The sequence below is a fragment of the Chamaea fasciata genome, unplaced genomic scaffold (assembly GCF_029207755.1).
Source record: "Chamaea fasciata isolate MVZ Bird 193981 ecotype frontalis unplaced genomic scaffold, bChaFas1.0.hap1 SCAF_6, whole genome shotgun sequence".
In the NCBI taxonomy this organism is placed as follows: Eukaryota; Metazoa; Chordata; class Aves; order Passeriformes; family Sylviidae; genus Chamaea; species Chamaea fasciata.
The window spans coordinates 23,240,023-23,267,400 of NW_027094091.1; the positions used below are offsets into that span (position 1 = coordinate 23,240,023).

At 40.2% G+C, this 27,378-nt stretch overlaps 1 protein-coding gene across 10 annotated transcripts in view; it reads right to left on the bottom strand.

The window, feature by feature from the left end:
- APBB2 (amyloid beta precursor protein binding family B member 2) overlaps nt 1–27,378 on the bottom strand; it is a 165,942-nt gene that overhangs the window by 63,264 nt on the left and 75,300 nt on the right. For 7 of the 10 annotated variants that reach the window (XM_066185651.1, XM_066185652.1, XM_066185656.1 and 4 more), the window contains 2 exons: nt 23,463–24,263; nt 15–223 (listed from right to left, as the gene is read on the bottom strand). In XM_066185651.1, coding sequence (XP_066041748.1) covers nt 15–223; nt 23,463–24,263 — 1,010 coding nt within the window. Of the gene's footprint in view, nt 1–14; nt 224–23,462; nt 24,264–26,855; nt 26,940–27,378 lie in introns of those variants that run through there. The other 3 variants (XM_066185661.1, XM_066185658.1, XM_066185659.1) reach the window with 2 other exon arrangements.

The window sequence follows — 27,378 nt, forward strand, 5'->3', positions numbered from 1 at the left end:
ACATAGCTGGTTACCTCAGTTTCTGGAGTAGGAGATGGAGTAATGGAACCAAGTGATCCTTCTCGTGAGCCCTGGAGATCTGTTGGGATGGACACAGGACGCTGCCATTGAGTTGTTCCTGTTGGTATGTGCCAGTAGTAGATCCCAGCAATGTCATTTATTTTTTTCCAACCAGGTGGTAAGTCTGGGTCTGTTTGAAATGAATGATCACTCCATATATCTGCTGAGAACAAGAAAAAAAAAAATCACACAAAGACACCAAGTTCTTGCATGGGTCTGCACACCTGGTATTGCTGTTTGACAGTTCTTGTGCAAATGAACACCAGAAGAACACATCAAATTATTGAGGCTCAGTGTAACATGACAGATGAATAACTTCTTGTTATATTGCTGCTCTTAATCCCATTTTGGAATTAAAAGTTCCTTGTTAGTCTATCCTTCAAGCCTTCTTCTAGGAACTTTCTTATGAGTGCTTTTTTCTGAGTCTCTTTCATTTCTGGTACCCAAACAAATAAACACAAAAATGTCATGATAACTTGAAATAACTCTTACACTCCAAGGTACAAACCAGACTATTTCTTCCCCATAGCCACTTGAAAAGTTCTTAAATTACTGATTTACCACTTGAGGACTAATCTAAGCAAGTTCTGCAGACAAAATGCTAGATGATATCATTACACTCAAACTTACTAAAAAGCCTCAAAAGCCTCACCTATGGCCCAAATCTGAAATCAGCAACATTACCATAATCAGTTCCAGAAGTTCACAAGTATTCTAAACATTTGCTTTTAAATGTCTCCTGTTGTGGCCTCTGTGGCATTCAAGTACATACTTCCTGACTCCAAGGTCTTACATGTTTTAGAGCCCATTCATCTTCAACCTTGCCCACTTTTGTTTTCCAGCTGAATAAATCAACCGCATTCTTCTGAACCACATAAAAGGCCAATAAATGCAAAACACTTTCCATAATTTGGGCCACATCATGCAAGAAGCAATGTGATCAAATATCTAAACATCACAATGAAGTATTGCAGATGTTTGCAACATCTGCAAGTCCAGTTTAAGTTTAAAGTTTAGGCACAACTTCTGTCCTTGCTATATATACACATGGATGCATACACAGCTACTCAAACATACAGTCAGGAAAGTCTTAAGCTATGGTTGCATTTAACTATTAATTTCAAACTAATCAACCAAAGACACAGAGGAATCAACATACTATTATTTATTCTTGCAATGACATGCAGTAGCAGAAAGACATAAACAGGAATTACTTTGAAGTTAAAGCAGACAAAACTCACTGCAGAAATAAGACTTCTAACTCAAAGACTTAAACAAAGAACATTTGTGCAATAATTAGTTACAAGAGAAGAAATTACCTTGTATGTGAACAAACTGTTGGAAGGAAATAGTGTAAAATATCTGGGATAAGAAAATACCACCTAGCTGAGTAATATTAATTTATTTTTAAAATGTATCCGCTAGCAAAAATAAATACACCAAAATATGTTTTCGTATTTTGAGAAATAAAACAGAAATTACCTTTTCAATTAACATAGCTCAGGACTTTGAAAGAGCAGCACTTCCCACACCAAATGACTGATCTATATGTCTATGTGTGTGTGCTCCTCACACAAAGGGACTGGCCCCAGACCATCTGATAAGCACGGCTGAACAGGACAGCACCAGAGGCCATGTGTTCATCCTGAAACACCAGGCCTCATGTTTGCTATGCAAACCTGCTTGAAAAAGAAAAACAAAAAACGAAACATACGTGTGTCCCAGCCCATGCTGCAGAATGGCAGACTGTTGGGACAACATTTTCACAGGCTGTGTCTCCCTACTAACATGAACCGGAAAGTCTCCCTGGTGCACTGACTGTTCTAACAGATGAAAGCACTCAGTGAGCAAGTCAAAGGTAACGCGGCCTCACAAGAGATACCAGCACGAGAAAGACAACAAAATAAGCATCAACGTACAAAATCTAACAAGACAGATGAATATGCTCAAGGCATCAGAGACCTAGTACAGGATATCAGGACATCCATGGCTTTACTGCGAATGTGGAATTAGAGGGAGTAAAATAATTGTCCTCTGAATTTGAATGACCCCATTCAATGGCATGACATTTCAAAGTGTAATTTTTCTTGCACAGCAGGTAGGTGTTATCTCCACTTCCACGAGAACTTGGCGGTGATGATAAGCAAGGTGTGGGGACAGAGAGACGGTGCCTCTCTGCTTAGATCCTTGAGCATGAGGGAACCTGGTTTACTGAAGGCCAAGCAAACTTCCTTCCTGAAGAAAATACTCTTAAGTAAGGCAACATGTCTAACACAATAAATTTTGTATTGAACTGGGAGTTGTACTCAGAAAAACAGATGTGTATTCTGCATATTCATCTCTTCTTCGGGTGAAAACAAATCCCACCAATCAGCATGGCTAGGGCACTAATTTATAGACAAAAAGAGTACTCTTGAGCAAGAGGAAATGCAGCCCCAAAGGGCTTGAGTTTGACAGTATACATGGCTTCAAAACAGAGACTGTAAAAATGCTCTACGGAGCTATCAGAGTGCTGGAAGTTCTGTTCCTGCAAGGCGTGGTACAGCAATAGCTCCTGTACCACAGGACGATTTCAACTGTTATTTCACATGCTAAAACCACATTTTTTGAAAATTGGGAGACAGCAGCAAGGTAGAATCATACTAAGACAGAAAATATATTCAGGGAAATCTGAGACGTAACATTGCATCATTCAAAGGACACATGCTTTGCTTTTCCAGGGATTCATTTCAACAGACGGATTTAATTTTGCCTCCTTGGAAGCAGTAGCAGCAGATGTGAGTGCACAGACTCTGGCTAATGCAAATGCAGCTCTGTTGGAGTTAGTGGAAGCACTAGACTTTCAGTCAGTCTTTCTAGCTTACAGAGGGCTTATTTCACTGCGTGGGAGCAGAATGCCCAAGTGAGACTGCTTGTCTGCAAGGCTCAACAATACTTGCAAACACTTGATCTACACTATCTAAATAGGTTAAGTAATAAAATACCCACACTGTACAGAGATAAAGATGAGATGCCTCTTTTTTGTTTTGTACTTCTAGCTCAGTTATCTCAATTCTTATGATGGTTTTGTAACAATTTTTCTTCTGTTAAGATCCTCTGAAGAAAAGGGACACCATCCCAACATGGGATTTGATCCAGACTGCGATTGCCTCTCACTGTCTCAAACGTATACTTCCACAGTAAAAAAAAATTAACTGAAAAGGAGTGTCCAGGCTGGAAGCACGATGGCACAAACAGGAACACTCTCAGTGTTTTCAAAATGTAAAAAAATAATCTGGCCAATAATAAATCTGTAAAATCACTTCTGAATCTCTGGCCCTCCCACTGTTCACATTCCAACAGTGGACGCACAATATAAAGGAAGAATTCAAACTGAAAAGCACCTTGTCTGTAACAAGAGATCTGCATCAAAGCCTCCTGTGTCAAAAATTGCAGAGAATGGGACAGCAACAGTACTCAACATGCTGTCCTTTGGGCACCAATGGGAAATCACTAGCTTCATATCTGATGTCTGTCTTCATTGCTGGGCTGAAGCATAACGAAGAGCTGTCAAACATATCACATATGTATTACAGATGCTATCCTTCTGGGCAACAGAGGGGAAGCACAAAAAAGAACTGGGAAGACAGGATAAAAAAGTTTAATAGAAGGAAAAGGTGGGGGGAAATATTGTTTTCTTTTCTGAAGTTCTAAAATCATGAAATGAAAATGCTTTACTTCTGTCTTCTGCATCTAAATAAAAGCAAATCTAAAGGAAAAGAAGGCCACAGAAACATAGTCTTTCGGAAGAGATGCCAATGACTTCAGCAGAACCAGGATTTCATCCTAAGGGAAGCATATTCCCCTCCATCCCATATGCATGCTGAAATTCAAGTCAAGCACTGAAGGGAGAAAAAGACTTTGTATTAATGACTAAGGGCAAGCAAAATTCAAGGAGCACACTCCATTCAATAGCACAATAGAAAGAACATAGATCATGTATATTTTTATCCCATCTATTTCCTGCAGTGGGCTCAATGTGCAAGTTTAAATTGTTTGGTTTCATTGAAAAGAAGTCTTCAGAGATAACTTCTCACTTTTTATGCACTCCAGCAAAATCAACAGCTTCACCTACTCGCATGATTCACACCAATGATGGCCAGCAGGCAGCCTTGCCTAAGCATCACTGCAAGAAGCATGAATGCTATCTCAGAAACAAATGCAGCAAAAATACAAGTCAATAGGTCAAACAATCATAAATCAGACATATCCGTCTAATTTGGGGAACGTTACAGAACAAGGAGTCACAACCAGCCAGAAGCCGGTCATTTGTCACCATCTTTGCTCACAGCATGTAACTGGTTGTCATGACAACCCTGTCACCTTCCTTGCCGAATTGCTGAACCAGCCACCAGTCACATGCACTTGGGGAGAGGAAGATTCTCTAACACTTTCCAGGAAAACATGCTGAAACGTGGGATTTACAGGCATACATGAAACCAGACTCTATCTGTGCCAAAATGATTTTCTGTTTTGAACAACTGTAAAGTCAGCCATGACTTTTATCTTTCCTGATAAAAGACAGACTTCACAAAATTTCTAAGGAAGTTTGGGATGAATCGCCTGTACTATTTTTCTTTTTCATGAGATGTGGTCTTTGTCTGGCTGTATAACTGAGTTACTGCAAGCATAAGAGGCATTCAAGCAGAGATGACTAATCTAATGGAAAGGAGAAGAAAGCAGATTTGTTAACATTCAGGAAAAAAATTCAAAACCCACAACTAAACCCACTTGTTTTGCTGTCTTGGCTTATTTTCCCTTTCAATGACCAAAGCCCAGGTTGGTGATAAAAGGACCACAGTACTAGCACGATTACCAAAGAAAACAAGGGCAAGTGAATTCGGCAGAGGAGCTCTGAAGAACCATTGATGACAGCCATGGATGAGGGCGATGGATGATACTAGCTGTCCTGCTTAAATGGGAGAATTTTTGGGCTCTCCAAGTTGTCTGCTCAGGGGCAATACAGTCTGAGGTGCAGAGGTGAAGCTGTGAGAAGCCAGCACCACAGCCTGCATTTACAGGAGTTGATACTAACCGCAGCAGCAGTAGGAAAATGTAAGACTGTGAGGAAAAGTTTGTATGTTCTTTCCTGGAAACTGGGCAAAAAATAGGCAAACACAAGAGGACTAGCCTGTTCACAAACCAAGAACATCTACCCACAAAACAAGCAGAGTCTGGTAAAGCAAGGAAGGAAGACTTGGAGGTAATCTGAATTGCTGCCTCAAGGGAGCTGTTGTGGCAACAGAAGGACCAGGAAGAAGCCAGCCTCTGTCCCATCTGGGGGAAGGTGGCTGTTTAGTCAGGTGAAGCAGTGGTGACAACATGAAAATATAGACACGTAGGAAGGATCATGTCAGCTGAAGAAAAACCTGATGAATGGCTACCTGAAAAGTGCTATACTGGAGACACATCCTATAGCTCTTCCACAAACTTTACTGTGACAAGATCTCAATCTCTTGATTAGGGTGCTGGACATTAGGAGAGCTGGGCAACTAAGATGACATACTGGGTCTGGTTGGAATTGGGCTAATTTTTTTTCTTAGCAGTCTGTAAGGTACTGCACATTACATTTGTGACCAAATGTGCTAGAAACATACCAGTGGTTTAGTAATTGCTGAGCAGTGCTTGCATAGGCCTGAGATCGTCTCTATTCTCAGCCTCAAGCAGACAGGCTAGGCACTGGCCTGCTAGTGTGAAGGTTTGCATCGCTTTTTATATATGATTATTTCTTTCTTCACTTACTAAGCTTTCTTTATCGTGAGTCATGACTTCTCACTTTTGCTCTTTCAGTTCTCTTCCCCATCCCACTGGTGGGAGGAAACAAGACACCACAGAATTCAAAGCATACCGGCCAACCTAAGATCCAAGAAAAAATAAGCAGGTACTGTCTGGGGTGGAGTGAAAAGGAGTCCCAAACAAGTGAGGGCAGCATATAAATGAATGCCCTTTCCACCAACTTGGTGCTTAAATGAGATAGTATCTGAACCAAGTGCACCAATACCTTAGAAGATTTCTACCATCTAATTTTCAAAGCAGTCAGAATAATTTGCTACTGTTCTTACAAATGATCTACTGCTTATGAATACATTTTGCACATCACAGAATTTCAGAATGGTTGGGGTTGGAAGGGACTTCTGGAGATCATCTCTTCCAATTCCCCAGATATACCTAGAGAAGGTTACACAAGATTGCATCCAGGTGAGTTTTGAATACCTCCAGATAAGCAGACTCCACAACCTCTCTGGGCAGCCTGTTCCAGTGCTCTCACCCTCACAGTACAGAATACAGCCAGTATAAGTGGGTTTCTAGCTTATTTGAAATACTAGTTCTCTATTCCTTCCACTAGATGGCAAAAGCTTTTACCTACAGAGTAGTCCAAAACACAGCCGACTCTGTACCTCCAATTTGGTCTAAATCCTCTGTGGTCACTCATTGTGTGATTGTGACCCAAACGACCTCCTCACCTAAAAGGACTCTGAGCAGCAAAGAGTGCATCAAGAGCTATTCAAGAGCATTTTCATTATCATCATTAGCAAATTACTAAAAATGGTATTGCTAGTTAGCTCTCAGGGCTAAACCAGTCCAGCAGCAATCTGCATTTGCTTTTCTGATTTTATTTTTTGAATAGTATTTCTTCTTCCCACGCCATTCCCCACAGAGAAGAACCATATGGTCTCATGTTCTGGGTTGATAACCTATTTAACTACTTCATCTTGTTTTAGGAGCAGGGTGCTGTTTGGTCTAAAGAGGAAGGATTAAATGACCACCCCACCCAAGCGACTTCTAGACTCACCCAGCAAAGCCTGTGCATGCACTGTCACAGCAGCAGACACACTGCACAGCACACCAAAGGAAAGCATGGAGTGCAGCTTTCCTTCCCTTCACAAAATTTATCTGTCACAACAACAGCAGCCAAGCATTTGGTAGAAAAACTGGCAAAATTATGTTGGTAGCAGCTCTGGATCTATGTATTTCTCTCTTAAAATAGACAGTCTGATTCTCCTGTCTCTTCAAAGCAAATCGGTATGCTAGTATCAAACCATCCATAGAACAAACCATTAATTTTGGGCAATGAACAAATATAATCTGGAATTTTCAAACGAAACAGGAAGATTCAGTCTATAACACTGACACAAAAAGTACTCAAGTTAAACACAGATGCCCTTCTGACTTCAAGACAGGGGATGCCTGCAGAGCAAGAGGGGATGTTGTGCCAATGTCTGGCATAGGGCAGTAGGGTCACCTCAACAGCTTCAACTCTCCACAAAGGAAGTCCTGCACCATATGCTATACTTACAACTAATGTTCTTGTTTTGAAAGCTTCAAATAAAGCTCGATATCTCCCAACCCATCACACTCTGTTTTACTGGGACTGGGGGCTGTAGACAGAAGTGGTTCCCATCTCCCTTACATTTTCTGCTAGCAGCTGGTGCTTCTGACCTTGGTACAAGCCATGGAAAACAGAAGAACAGATCTTAATCCCGCCAATACACTTGCCACCAATCCCTGGTACTAAAGAATGGCAACAAGGTTGGACTCCACACTTTTAATCCCATTTGTTGGAACTCAGGAATTCCATTCCATTCCATTCCATTCCATTCCATTCCATTCCATTCCATTCCATTCCATTCCATTCCATTCCATTCCATTCCATTCCATTCCATTCCATTCCATTCCATTCCATTCCTTTTGTATCCTCAATAGTTTAAATTGAGGATTGGTGATGTTAGTGAGCGCCTCTTTAATCTGAATGACACAAGCAGTAAGGCAGACTATGGAAGAAAGAATCTGACTAACAGTCACCATTTCCCCCCTCCATTTTAGAAAAGGAACTGCATAAAAAATATTTGCATTAAAAGTCAAGAATTGGGCAAAGGTAATTTTCTTCATCTAAAATACTGTGAGGCCTACTGATTTAAGGAGTCCATGCAGACAAAGGACTGCACTTCTCTGGAGAATATCCTACATAAATATATTGATATACTCTGAAATTTTAGGAACGTGCTCATTAGTGATTTTGTGCATATGACTGGCTAATTAAAAGCAAGTGAAGTTGCCCAATGGAACAGACATACAATTCAACTGGTGGCTTGACTAAATCTGCTTTTCTTTGAGAGCTTCATTTAGAGCACTGTGCAAATACAGTAGAAAAATCTTTTTCAATATTTAATGATTCAGTAAAAACAGAACATAAAATTGAATTACAATGGAGCTACTGTCTAAAATGAAATGGTTTCCTTCACCAAAAATAGAAGAGTTTGCAAGAACAGCAATTTCCCCTCTCATATGCAAGCTCTGCTCATCCTTCAGTTCACATACTGCAGCAGAGGCTCTAGGATGCCACGAAAATGACTGCTTTATCTTCATACCAACCTTTTGAGGAAGGAGAGGGCAAGTCTCGTTTTAAACAGAGTCAGGGAGGTGTAGGAGGAGAGGTCTGAGATGCATTAAGTAACTCTCCTGAAGTCATGCCCAGATCTCAGGTCTGTGCAGGCTCCCTGCACCCAAGCACCAGACAAACACACACAGTGCACAGAGATCAGCCAGTGCAACTACACATCAGTGTAGTGACTACACAGCCAGTGTGATTACACACCAGATTCCCCTTCCATCCTACAGTACGGACTGCCCTTCCTAGTATGGCAAAACTTGCTCAATTCAGTACTACCAGCAAAAGCCAGAATGTAACTTCTAACAGCCCGTATAATGGATTAGTTTGACACTTTAAAGCTGTAGTGAAATGTGCATTAGAGAGCAAACTGAAGGCTCCTGGTTTTTTCTAACATAGAAGCCAAAGATCTAATATTTCCCCATCTGCAAATTTCATGTTGCTGCAATAATGAAGGGATGGGAGAATTTATTATATTATTGTGAAAATCCACTTAGAGATGCATAAGCATGAAGTTTTGCACAAGCCTAGGAAGCAGCACATTGATTGGCCCCATAGCCTGCCTGCAGTGAGAGACACTCAGGGGGAAGCTTGGGCACCTCAGGCAGTTCCAGCCCATGCTGAGGGCTTGTAAGATGGTGAACTCAAGCTCCACCTCCCAGCCTTCAAACTTCGAGACTTTTTATAAAAAAAAAAAAAAAAAAAGCCAAGAACCAAACAACTTTAACCTTTTCAAAAGTAATTTTGCTCCAGTTGAACTAAGTCTTTCCCTGCACAATGCATAGAGCCATACATGAAGTGCAACATACAGCATCTACAACTCAGGAAGGTTTTATTAGGGCGCTTCTGACAGCAGATGGAAGCTCCAGAGGAGCAAGCAATGGGAGAGGGAAGCATGCTGATAGCACACAGGGGTCTCTCAGCCCTGCAGTTTATTCAAGTACTTTACATCACTACAGTGGTATATCAATTTTCTATTAAATCTTCAGTCATGCTGTCCCAATACCTTCTGGTATTAAGAAATCTCATAGATGTTAATCATCTTTGAAAGCAACCATCTAGCATTAGAAATACGAGTATTTTCATTCTCGTACCTACGTCATGGCACTCCGACACTAAAATTTTATATTTTTCACAGAGTGGACTCATATATGTAATTGAAGCTAGACTTAAAAATCTGCATTTAAGGAGATACAAAAGGTATCTCTGATATAAGTACTAGCAAGAATTAGAAGAAATTTCAGAAAAAATAACTGTGGCCTAAATCACCATGGGAAGTTTAAGTTAGCAAACAACAGACAGGAACAAACCCAACACACAACAGCTACAGTCCTATGCCAGACAGTATTTGAAAAAGAAAAATGAAGGGATTAATTTTAAAATTCCACAGAACCACAAGACAATTTCACTTGCAATTAATACCACCTTCAATTCAAAGCCCATTAGCAAAATGGATGCTTTGAAAGTGAGGATAAATTTCCCTTAAAGATGCATATACCCAGAGCAGAACTTGAGAATTTTTCTTTATTGTGAACCCTGAAATGGAATACCCCTAAACACAAATACCTGCTTGGTAAGAATAAAAATATGCCAAGGCACAGGAAAACAATAGACAAAATCTCCAGTGTATGATAAACTGCAAGGCACTGAGCTCTATAAGCACTGTGGAAAAGACCTGGTGTTAAGAAATCTCAAAGATGTTTGTCATCACAAACAGCTGATTGTCATCACATTTACAAAGAGTAAAACAAGAGATGCATAAGCAACAGAATGGTCCTTTCCCCCAGCTGAAATGAGTAGTTAATCTTTGGTGGAAACCTTACAATTTGTGGACATGTCAGAGGACTGCAGGTGGTCTTGCAAAGCTAGGAAATCAGTTGTGTAGGATGAGAACAGTGCCCTTTCTGGATTTCTATTCACTTCTGCTGCTGAGCAAAAACAAAAGACTGCAGATAGATCCTACAGGATTAGGATACACATTTTCAAGAGCTGTTTTTAATGCACAACCTTCACCTTTCTGTTTTCTTCAATGGACAGAGATACCCACCTCCTCTTCTTCATCAATTCTTACAAGTTCCTTTACTGCTACTCTTCTGCTACTTCAAATCCTCATATACAAGGGCAGGCAATTAATTACCTTCTGCCACTCTGGAAGGATCAAGGTTACAAAGATTTTTGAAGGTAGCATTTTAGTACTCACTGGCAGTTGAAGAAGTTACATTTTGGAAACTAAGATCAAGATAAAAGCCTTTATGCCTACAGTTTTAATGTAGGATTGAACTATCATAGGACTAGTGCATGCACTTCACATGCCCTACTGTAAAAATGGATGTAGCAGAATCAGAAAAGACAGATAAAAATCTCTCTGCAGGAACAGACATTGAGTAAAATAGGGCTTTCCAGCTTGGAGAAAAAAAAAACAGGGAGGAGGGGAGGATGTCAGAGAAATCTATAAAATCATGAACGGTGGGAAGAAGGCAAGGATGCAAAGGAAATCATAATTCACTGTTATTTACTGCTTCCTAAAACAGAAAAGCAAGAGGCATCTAATGAAATTATTGGAGAGCAATTTTATAACAAAAGGAAATACTTTTTCATATAATACATAATTGGATTATAGAGCTCACGGTCACAGGATGTTGTGGATGCTAGAAATACAAATGAGAAAAAATGATTAAACAAATTCATGTTAGAAAAGTCTATCAAGGGCAATTAAAGAAGATAACATGAATGATATATCAAGTCTGAAAGTCCTGAAACTATCAATTACTGCAAGTGAAAAAGGAATAATAGGGGGAGGACCACTTTACACTAGCCCTGTTTTTGTTTTTAGCGAAGCCGTAAGTTTCTGCAACTGACCCCTGTTGGAGAAGCAACCCATAAAGAACTACATGAGCCTGAGGTCTGATTTATAGGGCCATATGATTATGTACAACATGGAACTGTAACCACTGCAACCCTTGTAAAAGCTCTGCCATCCACTTACTGTATTAGTTTACGTTGGAAATAGTGGAACTAACAACATCATTGAAAGACTTTGATAAAACTTACCACAGCAATTATACTGGATCAGATTAAAAAACCTCATCTGATGAGAGAACTCTCAAACCAATATATCAAATATATCCTCTAAGGGATTTATATAAAAATACAGATATATATTCCCAGACGGAAAATACACAATAAATATATTCTCATAAATACAAAGGCACACATCTTTGTACCTTTTCCTACTCTGAGATACAGAATATTCTTATATGACAATAGAAATGCAGAAGTCATGGGACTGAGTATTATTATCTTTTCACACTTGTCCCAATTTATATTAAAATATATCCAAAAGGAAGATTTTACTACTTTTACACCAAATTATCACCAGTTCACAAATATAAATTAATTTATAGACAAATAGAATAGTTGGTCTTAAATATCTGCATGAATAAGGAAAGGGGAACATAGTTGAACTACTGAGGAAATGATCAGTGCAGAGACAAGTGCTGTGGAGAGGTAATTAGCACCGCCTGCACTACATGCTTTTACACACGACAATTACTACAGTTCAAAAAAGCTCTTACGTCAGTAGGTGTTTACACTTTCTCTGTCCTGACACTATTTGCATTCCAGAAAATTTCAGAAGTAGAAAGGAGAGGTGACAGCATCATACTGTAAGCAAGATGCTACCCAGAAATTCAGTTTATACACTGATAACAAATTGTCAGTGATTCCTGCCACCTGAAAATAGCATTAGCCCAGATAAAATTGTGGCCAGGAAAACACACAATCCTGACATAGCATCTGTAAAACAATAAACCAAAAGTCAAAATAACCTGATCTGGTGGCCTTTACACTGACCCTTTTGCAGTAATGTAACCAGAGGGAGAAAACCGTTTTCTCTCTCTTTCAAACTTTGACCACCATCTTACCCCTCAGCAAGTCAGAAAACCAGATCCCACCAAAAGACCTTTAGCATTTTACCAAATGAGGTAGTTGATTTGCTCATTACTACAGAATTCAAGCTGCAAGGTTCATTACTTTCAAAAAGTTTACTTTTAAAACACTGAAGAAATGAAATACTACTTTTGTGAACTCACCCTTGTTTTCAGCATTTTTGACAGAATGTTTAAGAATTTTGTGTCTTGTGATATCTGGAACTTTTTAACTCTCTAACTCCTGGAACCTGTAGGAAAATTGCAGCCTGTCTACTTGAATAAAAACCAAGTCAACAAATATTAAAAAAACCTCTCCTTAAAACCCATAGAATCTCCCACGTTTCCCTCTCAAAAGAAGGTATAAGCTGAAAAAACAAAATTAAAATGAAAGCTTAGCCCTAGAAAGATAAACAATGACCTGAATTTTATTCTTGCTTTTGAATACACATTGTTTTAAACTCCCATTTTGGGACAAGGTGTATTGGTTCCAAGAAGAATATTTTAATTGGTTCACTGGCATATATTGAATAAATTATTCACCTCTACTTTAGCCTTTATAAATGCATCATATCTATAAGTACTCCTGTGCAATGAAAATGAGGATGTAAAATTAAATGTATTACTAATAAAGGAGCAACATGTGAAAACTCCCCGCCCTCCCTTCTACTCCCAATCCTTGATCTGCCCATTTGCCCTGTCTGCAGATGGGGTGGTTTGCAGAGGAAAACAAAAGAAGTCTACTATGCAAATACTAGATGTATTCCTTCACCCACAATAAAGTTTCTGTTGTAGACTTGAATACTTAAAATACAACCAGTAATTACTATTACAGTATTTTTCAAGTGCTGTCTGCGGGGAGTGCAACTTTTAAATCAGTATATTTTGCCTGTGGGTTTTTTGTTTTTTTTTTATACTGTCCAACAGCTATTGCACTGATGTTAACAAAATTTGGAAGTAGTGAACCTCAAACATTGGTTGAACACATAGGTAACATCTTCACTTACTTCTGGCTGTGAGAAACTCCACCCTTCTGCATCATTCCTGGAAAACCACAACTAAGTAAAGTCTCTACTCAAATTCGTTTTATTTTGGAACAGCTGAAGCTGTGCCAGATTAACAACAGTCTCCCTCAACTCAGAGACACCTATCCACCAAAAAAGGTGATTTCCTCCAGGAAGTGTTGAGTACACTGGACTGTGCCACACGATTTTCTGGACCAGCTTCTTGAAACTTGAAGTGGATGTGAACAGAAGCCACTGGGAGGAACAGAGAATGGGGAAACTTTCACTGTCACCCTATTCCTAAGGCAGCTTCTTTTAAGATGCTACATTTTCCCTGTGAAGTCACTGTAAGATTAGAAAATCTTAGGTAATAGCAGCTCTGTATATTTAAAGTACAGAAATCTGGAGTATAGTTGTGAAAGAGAGAATTCACCTGTGACATGAAATCAAGAGAACTATTGAAAATAAATCTTCTGTTAAGGATCATACATATATAATTTCCATGTTGTATAAAAGTCTTATTTCCTGTACTTCCCCTGAATACACATAGGCAGTATAATTCTACAAAGCCTGACACACCCATTTAAGTGGGAAAAAACCAATCCTGTAAGAAAAATGAAATAAACTTCCTCTTCCATGCCAGTGGAAACTCAGCCCTGAAATACCTGTTGTTCTGACGTCATCTTCCTACTTTTCAGACATCTTTGTTGAAAAAAGCATTAGTTATGTTTCAGCACAATTAACCAAAGGAAATTAATGTAGCCAGGAGACTATAAAGTTCCTTAGTTGATCTGCTGTCAGCCTCCATGGGCAAAAAAGGGAGACTCATTATTTTGCTTTAGTTAAGCACAAAAGAAAAAGAACATAATCTGAGTTTAACACCAAACGTTATCTTGAAATTCTGCTACAGCTGGAGGGTGACAAACAATGCCAGTTTACCCACAAAAGAAAAAAGTTAACTAAATTTCAAATAATTTTACAAAAGGCAAACCAAACTGTTTCTCATTATTAGTTTGTTTCTGTAGGGAGCAAATACAGTTGTGTGATTTAATTACAGTTCCCCTGTAATGAAGAGAAAAAGTTGTGTGAAGGTTTTGTGTGAGTCAGCTTTCCAAGAAGATATCCTTTTTCTACCTCGACAAATTGATTTATTTAGAGCTGGTAAGATGGACAAAACAAAATATCCAAGATATTAGTCAACATTCTTTGACAGGTCCCAATTCAATATTGGCTATAAACTGCCTCATCTTTCTAACCCCCAAACCTACACTCAGTATTGTAAAAGTCCTTTTACTTTGAACTTTAAGGAATGACTAGGGGTACCACTATTACACTGTTTAGAGAATTTTTTTTCTTCCCTTTGACTACAAGAGAAACACAGAGGAAGAATTTGTCACATGTAGACGAGAAATCACAAGTCTGGTTTTCAATGTATATTAAATCTATGTAAAGATCTTCAAGCACTATGGATCGCAAGTATAAAACATCACTTGTCAATTCACTACAGAAATAATGAGCATTCCAGAAGATACTGCTGCAGCCTAACCTGTCAGATACCAGCTGATCTTCCACTGAGCAGAATTTTTATTAAAAGACGAAATAATTGCATTCAGTATCCACGCCTAAGTGACATTGTCAACCTATGAAAAAGTAAAATAGAAGTGTTACTTACAGTTACTAGGTGCTCCTGTATAGTTCAACATGTACTGATCTGCTACCAGCATCCTTTAAGTTTGCTACAAACATATCCCAACAGCTTCATATCCTCCTTCTGTGTAGCATCTCCAACTCAAATATGAGAAAATACACTGCTGTGTTTAAACAGACACTCACTTAATTAGTCGAACGAGGAATGGTACTTTGGATGGGAGGGGAGGGAAGCCATCCCCGTTCAACTGCCAGTAAATGGAATGGAGGAAACACCACATGTTGACCGTATAAATGACTGCATTTTCTAATAAGCCAAGGAAAAACAAGAGAGATGGCTATACATGGATTTCAGCAGTGTGTGCATATACTGCATCCTCCACTGAATTCATTCCAGTCTGCAAGACACTGATGTATTTTCGGACTGACTCTGCTTAGGAGACAAGCTTTTAAAACAGTATTTTCAGCCCACAAGCTTTTATATGACAATCAAATCAAGATTTAATCAGTTCAACTTTGAACCAGAACAGCCCCTCATCCTGCAGATCAGTCCCTGGAAATAAATTTATGTTGATTTTTTTTTTCTCTTCAGCTGCCTGTATAAACATGAAAAGTTTACAAAAATGTAAAGCAAAGATCCACTCTTCAAAGACAAAATTCTTCTTAAGGCTGCAAACCCCCGACTTCCCGAAGGTGCATTGCAGGAATGGTAGAAATTGATTTAGTGAAAGGCTTCTATTAGTGAGAGCACTATTCTATTAGTGAGAGAGCTGTTCTCATTGTGAAGTCCCTCCCCTTGTTATAATCAATAATTTAAGCAAAGCCAAGAATCATGTCAGCCAAAATGACCAGGATAACTTGACTGTCTCTTTCTTACAGAGTACAAGTAAAATTAAATTAAGGTCTGAATGGGAATGTATTCTAACATAAAAATTATTTGGCCAATCTGTGCTTTTTGGCTTTCATGCTGAGTAGGGGAGGAGGGATGAGGTCCTTTGTTCCTTACTAAAAACTTCTCAGGTTCAGAGAAGTGCCCAAAATCCACTCTCAGGAAGTAAAAGCCATAACTTTTGATTTAGAGTATTCATCAGTCACATGCAAACAAAAAATGTGCTCCACAAAGTTAAAGCTCTGACTTGTGGATTATGACAGTGCTACTCGTCTTTCAGTGCCCTGCAATGATGTCCAAGTTAATAACTGATGCAGCCTTTAAAATTTAAATTGAGCTCTGCAGCATCTCAATTCAAAAGCAATTAAAAAACAGGAAAAATGCATTTAGTTAAACTGTGTTATTGTTTAGGATTAAATAGTTTTATTAAGAAACAGTTTCATTCTAAGAATGATTTTCAAGCAAAAGCCTTGAAGTAGTCTTACTATGTAATACATTAGTCCAATGTATCAAAATATGTACATGTAAAATAATCAACATAATGAATAGCAGTTAAAAAACAATCCTTGTAAACACAGCACCATATAAAAATGGATTAAAATGCCTCAGAGACACTATAAGCAGGAAGCAAAAATATATGCTTTATATCTGGAGTTGTCCTCTCCCTCTCTCCCCAATGATTTCTCATCACCAGTGTATCATGGACAAATCTTCTTTGCAAGCTGAAGGACACACACTGCTGGGCTTTACAAAACCAGATCCTGACACTACAAGGAACCCACTTAATGTCATTATCTTGAACTCTGTGGCATCCAGATATTGGACATTTACGGCCTAATCCTGAGTACCCAGGGGCTCTCAGAATGAAGCAATCGAGTCTTAATAGCAAACATGTGCTTTCATGGGATTGCAAAAAAGGCTTCATGTCCCTTAAGGCAGGGACCAGACGTCCACTCTCAAGCACGGACTGAGTTCAGAGCAAGGTCTCTGCAGTGTGCCAAGTCACATCACACACCACCTCTTCTGGCCCATGGAGATGTTCAGCACTGCTCTGAATCTACCCACCTTCTCCTCATGCAACAGCAACAAACCCAAGGCTGCCTGCAGCACCATCTATTCTATGTCTTGGTGGTACCTGCTATAGGTTTCTGTATATCCAGAACTTCTTGTATATCCAGGTATTTCTGTATGTCCAATACCATAACTTGGAACAGCACCGTTGTGACTCAATGGACTTACAACCCCACTTCAACCAATCCCATGTTGTTAATTAAAGCTGAATTCAACTTCAATCAGCTAATGCTGGACTTATGTGAGAATTCAGCACACGAGGAACCAGTGCACTGAGAGACTGGGGTCTAAAGGAGCCACTAACTTGGGGAGATTAAAAGAAATACCTCCAGCTGCAAACATAAGAGGGCAGGAATTTGAGGAGGATTTCAGTCTGCGTCCCTCACTGTACAGACATCTCCTTCCACAGGGGCCTGAATTAGGATAGGCCTGAACTGACTTCCTCTTAGCAGTACTTCAGTATTAGATAACTCAGAGCTCCTCATTTTTGTGTTTTCAGAACTTCTGTGAAATAACATCCCAGCACAAGCAAAATCCCTAATACTCACTTCTACTGTCAAACAGCCCATCTGATCTACTGTTGTTGCCTTTACGCTAGTCTTGCTTGCCTAACCTACTGCCTACAAACATCCCTGCTGCTCCCTCAGTTGGTGCCAAGTCCTTATTTATCTCCACAGCTGCATACAATTTACTCTCATTTTGCTTCCCCCTCCAGTGGGTCCCTCCTCCAGGTCATGTTCCCACCTTGCAGCCCATCCTCCCCACTTCACAACCCACTTGTTCCCCCATCAGCTTTCTCCTCTGAGAGCAGCAGGGAGACCAGCTCACCACTGCTGGGTCCGACACTGGGATCACAGCAAGCACTCACAGGAGCAACCAGAGAGGCCCAGGCTTTGCATTTCCACTCAGCAGAGTGCAAAGAGGCAGGAATATCTTCTGAGTAGGAAATGCCCTCCACTGTGCTGGCCAACTCCAGCTTGTACACCCGGTGAATCACTGCTGCCCCAGCAACTTCTGCACGGTCCCCTAAGAGCTCAAGGGCCACTGCAAAGGCTAGAGACTCATTCTGCTGAGTGGCTATACCATTGCTCTACCACACCTGCAGCTGATATACAGGAGCCTAGAAGATAACAAAAAAGAACCCAAACAGGCTGCAAAGAGCTTCAGAGCACACAGACCCCACCTATAAGAATATAACCTTGTTCTCAGCTTGCCTTAACAAACAGGCCTGCGCATAATGCGTCCTCTCAAAGGTAATGTTTCTTCCTTCCCTTCCCCAGAGGTATCGATACCCTTTACAGCATCAATCAGGTGGATTGAAGTTTGGCCTGACTTCTATGCAGCATTCAGAAGTGCTGAGGCAGAGGTTTACTGGATCAATTTCCACCATGATTTTTTATTACTTTAACAGCATTATGAACTATTTTTTTTTAAGGAGAGGTGGTTAGTCTGGTGTCAGTTTATTGTGGCTTTTCCTTTGTAAAACTTCCTGCATTATCATCCCTCTGAAATCAGGATCCTGACTTTTCCCCATCAACTTCTCTGTTTTCTCTTCTGTGATTTGTTTTCCCTTCCTCTTTGCTTGCTCCTGTGTCTGACAATTCTTGGCACAGAAGAGCTTTTCCAGCAAGATGCATTCAACCTCAGAGAGAACATGTTGCATCCAAAATCATGCAGTTCTATCCCTAAACTCAGAAACTTGGAAAGTTTCCAAAAAAGTTTGTCAAGTTAAATACCTGACATGATTAAGTTATTTACCACTTCTGAAACTTGAGTCTGCCCTACAGATGCTCAGAAGAGTTCTCCATTTTGCTACAGCACACAAAAAACATGCCCTAATATCTCTTAACAATGCACATTCATGTAGAGCGCATTGTGGAGTTAAGGGAAACGTGCAGTGCTCTGGGCATCTTGTGAACTACCCAGGCAGTGGTATGACGCTGGCATTTACTTCCCTGTGTTGTCGTGCCACCACCTCTATTCCCCATTGCCACCTTTCACTTTCCCATGCAGGTATTCCACATGTTCCAGGCGCCGGCCCTGGGTAAATTTGTTTATCCCACAACTATACATTTTACTGAATAGAAAAATACTCATTTTTAACACGCTCAAAATCATAATACTGCACTTTATACAAAGCAACACTATGATATTTTCTGGATTAGGAATTACGTGCTTTACTAAGGTAGCATGGGAAGTGTCCCTGAAAAGACAAACACCGAACAAGAAATGAAATATCAAGGGCAAAACAACCCAGTTTGTTAGACTCCCATCAAGTGGCCAGAAGTTCAGCTGGAGTAAGGTGAAAATCAATGAAGCTGTGCCAGTTAGCGCTGGGCCACATTTGACACTCCTTGTAGCCGAAGGACTGAGCTAGCCACAGCAATGCTTTAGTCATCAAAGCACAGCCACCCACAAGCCAACTGTCCTCAAACTCAATCTCCCCTAGACCCAGGGCACCCAAGGAGAGATGGCATGCTAGGAGAGAGCTATATCACAAACCATCCTAGACCCTTTGGGAACAACATAGCAGAGATTAAACAAGGAGGATGTTAATCATTGCTGTATAAAGCATCTGTTCTCCCATTCCTGAATTTAAGCACATTAATTCACTTTTACAAACCCATTTTTGTTATCTATCTCAATTCAAAAGGGTGATGATTATTACTCTTAATTGTGGAATCTGGGTACTGATTGCCACTCTTAATTGTGGAATCTTTTGATTTCAAGTCAGAGCACTGAAGCATCCAAGATAGGGATTTGGGTAGCTCCACTGAGAGTCACTGAATAAACCCAACCTGACTGCCTAAACACAGCAAGCAGCCTCCCTGTGCAACTGATAGTGGCAACGTGTACTTGAGAGGATCATCTTTCAAGTTCAATTTATTTTATAGCCTTCTACCAGTAGACTGTGAACATTGTGTAACCACAGCTGCCCTTGAAGTTTTATTTCTTTTAAACTGACCATAAAATCTTCTTGCAGGGATGGCTAAGTAAGAGACAAACATGCAGTTAGTAACTTCACATGCAGAATGTTACCTACACACACTGGAGATACAGAGCAATAGTCACCTTTCTTATTTCATAAGCAGTCAGCAAACGGTCAAGTCTGAGGCTATAAAACATGCACTGTTCTTGAGACGTGGTTATCAGTAACATGCAGGATTAAAAAAATATAATAGCCCAATATTAAAAGTAGCCAGCCTTTAGGATGCACAGCAAGTGTGAACCAGAGACTCTTATTCCCAAAAATCTAAAAATTGGGTGTTTACTTAGAACCCTACAACTGTATAGGTGGTTCTCTCTCTAGTTTTATAAGACTTGTGTTAATCCCCAATGTAATTTAATGTAGTTTTAGTACATAAATCTTTTTCCCCCACTCAGGAACACAGAAAACATTTTCTGAGCAAGTAACAGGCTTATTGAATGTATCAGATAGGTACTGCAAAGGAAGAATCATGCTTTTAAGAGGACATTCATTTTAATTTAGTCAAAGATGCTGGTTAAAACCAGAGGCAGAATTGACCACTGCTATAAGTCTTTATGACCAGTTCATGATTTACTGAGGTTTTTATTGTATTAAGAGGGCTATTCTCCCCAGACATGCTGTTATTTCAGAACACTGGGCTCTCTTTACAAGAGCAGCACTCCTGATCCCCAAGGGCCAGTCTCATAGCTGCCACTTCTGCGCAGGATGGAACTCATTTACTTGTAACCAGCTATTCAACTGCCCTCAGGTATCTGCTCAGAGACCAGCAGCAGACAGGCATTTGGGATATTGCAGTTGCACACAGCAGCAGCACGTCTGAAAAAGAGGACACTTATGGTTTTAATAACCCTTTGATTTCAGCTAGGGAGAAACAAGGCATTATGTGACCCAAAGGCTGAGAGACCAAGCAGCCAGAGGAGGCTGCTGCCCCTGCACATCCTCCCACAACCCTGAAGAGAGCAAGAAGGGCAGCTGACATAGAGCAAGAAACATCTGTGGCTCTCTAGCATCATGTGTCCCACATCTCAGGGACTTTCCTAATTATGAGGTTATTCCTGGCTCTAGAAGGAGGGGATTTATTTAAATTAAAACAGAAAGCAAAGGCAAAATCCAGTTTTCTTGTTGGTTTGGAGGCAAAGAGAATTATTTTTATTTCCTGAAGAATTCCCATTTCTAATTCATTAGAGATTATTACACAGAGCACTGTACATTACTATGGTAAAATAACTTTCCACCGAAATTGTTTTTTTCAGGTGATACAAAGATTAAGAAATGTGCCTGCCTTCTAGGGAGCTTCTGAAAAAAAAAAAGCCAAACAAAAAAAAGCAAGCCACAAACAGAAAACATCACCCTCATTCTCTCCTAGGTTTGAGCTCTGGGGCATGTGCTTTGCTGCTGCTTGCACCACATAGATTCATACAATGAATACATACAAATTCATCCAGGTGAAACTGATGAATACATAGGGAAGGGAGAGAAGGAATAGGCAGATGGTGTAATAACACAAGATGTGTCTCCTTTGAAAGCTAGACTAAGGGAAGTTTCTTAAGACAGAAGGAGGGAGCATTCCCCATTATGTGAACCCAGTTCTGGACATTTGCAGTACTAAAACCACCTGGAGCTGGTGTCTGGTTATTCATAAGACTCTCCAGATGACAGAGCTGGATAGGTACAGTAGGTCCCAGGGGAGATGCAGTGCCTGAGGCCAAGGGAGGCAGGTTTCCTTGTTTGGGGCACTGCCTGCAGTGCTGGGTGTCAATCAGCTCTGGTGGCAAGTCGCTGCCTGTCTCTAGGAAGGCTGCCTGAAAACCCATTAGGGCTTGGCATGTGCTAAGATCTTTATGACATCCCATTGCTTTGCTGACTATAGTTTTTTTCTGCTTCAAAAATCACTGCAGACTCTTTTTAGAAGTACTGAATCTCAGAAATAAGGTTAGATAGCTGAAAGCTCTAATAAAATTATCTGAAAGTTGAGGTCAATGCAGTTCTTGTCAAGATGCACATACAGGTAATTTCCCTGGAGAAGAAAGAAGAGTCTCCTCAAAACACATTTCTTACACTGTACTGTGTTTGTGGTATTCAGTGCCCATTATTAATGGATTCTATCATATCTGTTTATCAACACTAGCATTTGTTTAAATAAATCAGTTGCTTTGCATCTTTAAATTGAGTTATATTTATTTTTGACCTCCTCACTCAGAGAGAAGGTCAAGGCTCTTGAAAATGCCTTTTTATTAGACCACACATACAAGTATCCTGCCCTAAGAAGACTTCAGGAGGATTTTATCTAAACAATGATGCATTCCCAGTGCAATCAATTAAGAATAAAATTTTCAGGGTTTTTGAATTACACAACTCCAAAAGAAAACATATGAAAACAAAACAACAAAAATACCTTACAAAACAACATTCAGATTTCCAGGATTTGAATAATGAAATATTGTTAGTAGTGGGAAGAGAAAGACAAAACAATTCAGAAGCCCTGAAAGAAGCATATTGTTATTTTCAATGATGTCTTCTCAGGAAAACCATATTTCTATAATATTTCTGCATAAAATGAAGTGCTAAATACAATCTCTGGACTGAACATTATTAATTCCCCAGGTATCTGCTAGACTACATTCTTTTATGGATTAACTGTTCATAATACTGGGGGATTTTTTTCACTTCCCAGAACTTATATGACTAAAACTTTACAGCATGTTTTTTTTTTTTTTTCCCCCTAGATAAATGTCTTTCTTTCTTTCTTTGTGCCCTAACATCTATTATTGGAGCATAAATGCAAGGGGTGGAGAGCACTGAGCTGTGAAGAACCCACATGGTGCACTCCTCCTACCCTAGATGCAGTGGCAGTGAAGAGCCCTGTTCATGCCCAAAATCACAGACCTCCAGGATGGACACCACCAGGGCTCACTGCACAACTCCTCACTCAGCTGGGAGGGCTTCTCTTTACCCATGCTGGCACATAGGGAGGGAGCATCATCAAATGACTGGGAGGTAGTGAGGAACACTTACAAAGTTGTACATTACCAAAGTAAAAATCTTCACCGAACTTCCAGATCATCATTTAGAAAAGCTTTTTTGTTGTGCATACGTAGCTATTAGCAGTTCAGCATTTCCCAACAATCATGTTCCTCTCACAACATGCAGCCACTGATTATTGAAGAGCAATTATTTATAAACAAGCAAGAGGTGTAGTTGGCATATTTCAAGGACCCATTTTATGGCATCTGCTAGTGCCTTTCTTAAAGCTGCTACAATCAACCAGGAAGCTTCCAAGAATTCCCTCGCAGCCAGGCAGCTGTGTGCAAAGCCAGGGCTTGTATTTTGATACAATCCACTTCCTCACTGAAACTGCTAAATACCTCTCTCCTTCCTGGCACCAGCTGAGAAAAGCTAAGCAACCCCTTTCTAAAACAGTGGCTGTGAGGAGCCTTTGCTTGTGTACCTGTTTCATCAGGCGAGCTCGGCGAGGCGCTGTCCTGGGACAGAGTAGTCCAGCTGGAGTCCTCATCACTCGGGGCCAGGTTTTGAATCCTGTGGAGGGCACAGTCTGTTTTGGCCCCGGTTTTTGGATGATCTTTCTTTGTCTCAGGGCTTGATGACACTGTGGCAACCTGGCCATCCTCTGGGCTTGGCATCTTGTTCTGTTTCCGGGGCAGGACCTCCCCATTGACAATAACAGTAGAAGCCTGGCTGTTGCTTTGTGCAGACTTATCTTCCATCGCAACAAACCCCTGCTCTAGATCTCGAGCTGATGTCTCTAGATCAGCATAGTAATTGAGGAAGCTCTTGGTCCTCCTTGGCTGCGAGGGCAATATTTCACAGCCAGAGGAATCCTGCGGGATCGGCTCATGGCTTTCAAACTTCTCAGAAGTTACATTTACACCTGCCGTGGTACCGAGGTTTTTGTTGGGATCCTGCTGTCCCTGCTCAGCAGCTTTCCTGAGCTGGTTTTCTCCATTCTTCACCAGCTTTATATTGGCAGAGCTGTTCCCCAGAAGGGGCTGAGCTGCTGGATCGGAAAGACCCATGGCTGTCTGAATGTTAGTCAGCGCGTACTTTTTCCTGCATTTTGGAGGAGTGCTGTTCTTGGTCTCTGTGTGCCTGATCTCTGCATTGAGGAGCTCGTTGTGCGAGGAGCGCAGGTTCAGGGTGTTGGGCGGGGTGGCGGGGCTGTTGCGGTTCACAATGTCCGTCGTGCCGCCGCTTGCCATGAACACCGCCAGCGCGTCCACACCGGAATCGACTGAAAAGCAAAAGAAACCGTTGTGAAACACATTCATTACAGGCACTCCTTTGCTAGAGCTTCTGGTAAAGGCATGTAGCACTTCAGGTAATTGTTTTACTGGAGGAAAATCACCTAAGTGGGTAAGAGAAGAGACAAAAGCTTATCTTATTAAATAAGGAATAACAGAGGCAGGAAAATGTACAGAGAGATCATCAGGATCACGAAGATGAGAAAAAGCAAAAATTTTGACCCTATACAAGACAATTTCAGGGCAGATTTTTCAATTCTGATTCTGTTGCAGACAGGCTCTAGGACAGCAGGGGTGCCCTTTGCAAATGCCTGGGATTCTCACTATCTTACCATAACTGTTTCAGTATTTCACCTCTGTCTCGGATGAGGAGGGAAATAAGTTCTCATGTGCTCATCACTAGGAAGCAGAAATTTGAAATATTTCTAAGCAGACTGCAGACAGATGTTGCTTCTTTTTCATCTTTGGATAGTGCTGTTACTGCTAAGCCTGACTCGCTGGTCAGTTGTTGCCTCCTAACACCCGCATTTCCTCTGCTATTTGTCTTTCTTTCTTTCCCCTCTCACCCCTGCCACCTTCCTTTTTTATTTTTTAAGAGAAGGGAAGCAGAGAGTCAGGGAATCCAAGCAGAAGATTATTTCACAAAGGTGTATTTGATTTCCAGGGGCATGGAAAAAAATCCCTTGATAAAATACGCTGCTGGAATTCAATCGACTTCAAAAAAAGGGCTGGCTCCAGAGATGGTTTACTATTTCTATAGCTCACAAAGTTCAAGCTTAAGGATAAAACACACATCCTAGGGCAGAGAATACATACTACAGTGTTAAATATTATCATTCTTTTGTCTGCTTGTAAACAAGTTTCTGATTTTTCTTAGCCAAGGTACAGCTCATACTTTGAAAAAATATTAAGTTTATTGAGGGAACAGATTTTTTGACTATTAAAATAATCAAAATATACATTTTTAAAGAACTCATTAAAAAAAAAAACCCTGTAATTTGTTCCTGTACTGTCTATTTATGACTTCCACTAATCTGTTCAAGTACTCCATGAACACCTCAATTTACTGTAGTAGTCACTGTTGTTTGATACCTGGCAACTAAATTAGAGGCCAATTAATAAATCACTCCACAGTAAATTTGCCACAACATGAAACACCCTTTCTGTTGTTCCTAATTCTCAGTTATCTTTGACTGCGTATATTGCACATAAAAAGGTATCTGGGGCTTACTCAGAAATGAAAAGCTGTAATTTGAGCTAGCCGATGACAGATCATTCCAGCTGAGCTGTGCTGCATCTTTGTATATTTGATATATGACAGAATTGACTGCTGTACAGATTTACAAGAGATTAAATATATGGGTTTTAAAAGAACATATAATATATAAAGGGAGTGAAAAGGAGCACTTCACCCTGTTACCTAAATGCAGGCACAATTGCTAGTGTTCCCTCCTCTTTGATGTGTTGTCAAAGCTGCTCACTTGCAAACATCACTCTGGTACATTTGAAACCAAGCAGATCAGGTAATATAATACCCTTTGTTTCCTGAATCACCCACCCAGCTGTTGAAGAACAATTTCTAAAACTTGTTAAAAACAGAATTTAAACTAAATTTTACAATTTTTCATGTCTGCCAATTTCTCAAGCCCTGGTCAGTCAGTCTAAACCAACTGCAAATTCTCTAGAAGACCGATCACCCCATGCACATGCTGTGCAAAAGCCATCATCTTAGGTAACAGCTAACAAACATCCTGAAACAAACTTTAGCCACAAGAGACTTTAAAACACAACTACTACAAAATTTAAAGGAACTAAATAAATTACTTCTCAGATAAACACGTATATACACACAGAGCTTTCTGGATCTTGTTTAAAACCAACCAGGACTAATGTAAGCAATGTCACATCTGATCAGACATTACCAAAATGTTTTACATGAAACAGCTTCTACATATCAACTGTCTGCTTTGTATTCTTTTCTGAATCACTGAAAATCTGACAACATGAAAGTCATATAAAAAAAGTAAAGCAATAGGGCAGGATAACTTCCCCCCTCCACTGCCTGACCTTTAGAATTCATGCAACTGCATGGTATCTAGAGATTTTACTAGATTACATTTTACTTCATGCTTCAGCAAATTAATACAAGCATTTATGTTTTTCACCAATAAATACAATTACCACTATATGGAACAAGATTGAAATTTATTCTTCTCCTTTGTAACAAATGAGCTACTTCATGCAATGCTTGCCACTGTTTTTGTCACTGAACAAATTTCTTTAAAAATAACCTTCCTACACCTAGCTTAAGTATTTGTCTGCAAGCTTATCTTTAGCTTGTCCCCCTGCTGTTATTGTTTCATAGCTCAGAAATATTGTTAAGAATAAGCCCTTGGAAACATTGCAACAAAATGTATTACATTTTACTAATCTGCTTCTAAAGGTTCTCCATTGATTTGATGAACTTTGGCACATTGTTCAACGACTAAGTCAAGGAGTCCTTGTGACCCACACAGTGTTTGAGACTTGGGTGTTAAGCTGGGTTGGTGTATGACCATGAACAGAAAAATGTCAAAACAAACCTTTCACTGGACACCATCTCCCCTCCTGACCCCATCTCAGGTGACCCGTTGATCAAACCATCATGCTCAGATGACCAGTGAACAGGCAAACAGCAGCACAAGGAGAGCAGAGAGTGAAGCAGGCTGTTCTCCCAGGGGCCACCGGCCTGCTCCTGGCCGTCACCCTGTGCTCCCAGCCACACCCTGGGATCCACATGGCCGCCTTCCCTCTGCTTTTCGAAGCAGACACACATATGAGAAAAAAAGAGAAAAGACGGCAAAAAGAGAAGAAGAAATACAGATGGGCAGATCTTTCATCTCAAGGTTAGGAGCTGCTACGAGACCAGGACTAACTAAAGCACCAGAAAAATTGGAATGCCAGGAAATGCCTAAGAGCACTGAAGAAAGATTGCATAGTACAACAGTGCAAGGAAGAAGAGCAATAGCCTGTCCCTCCTCCTTTATACAGGACACAATGATGGTTGAAACATATCACTTTTCCCACAGGAAGCACATCCCAACTTCCTAATTAAAAACTTCAATA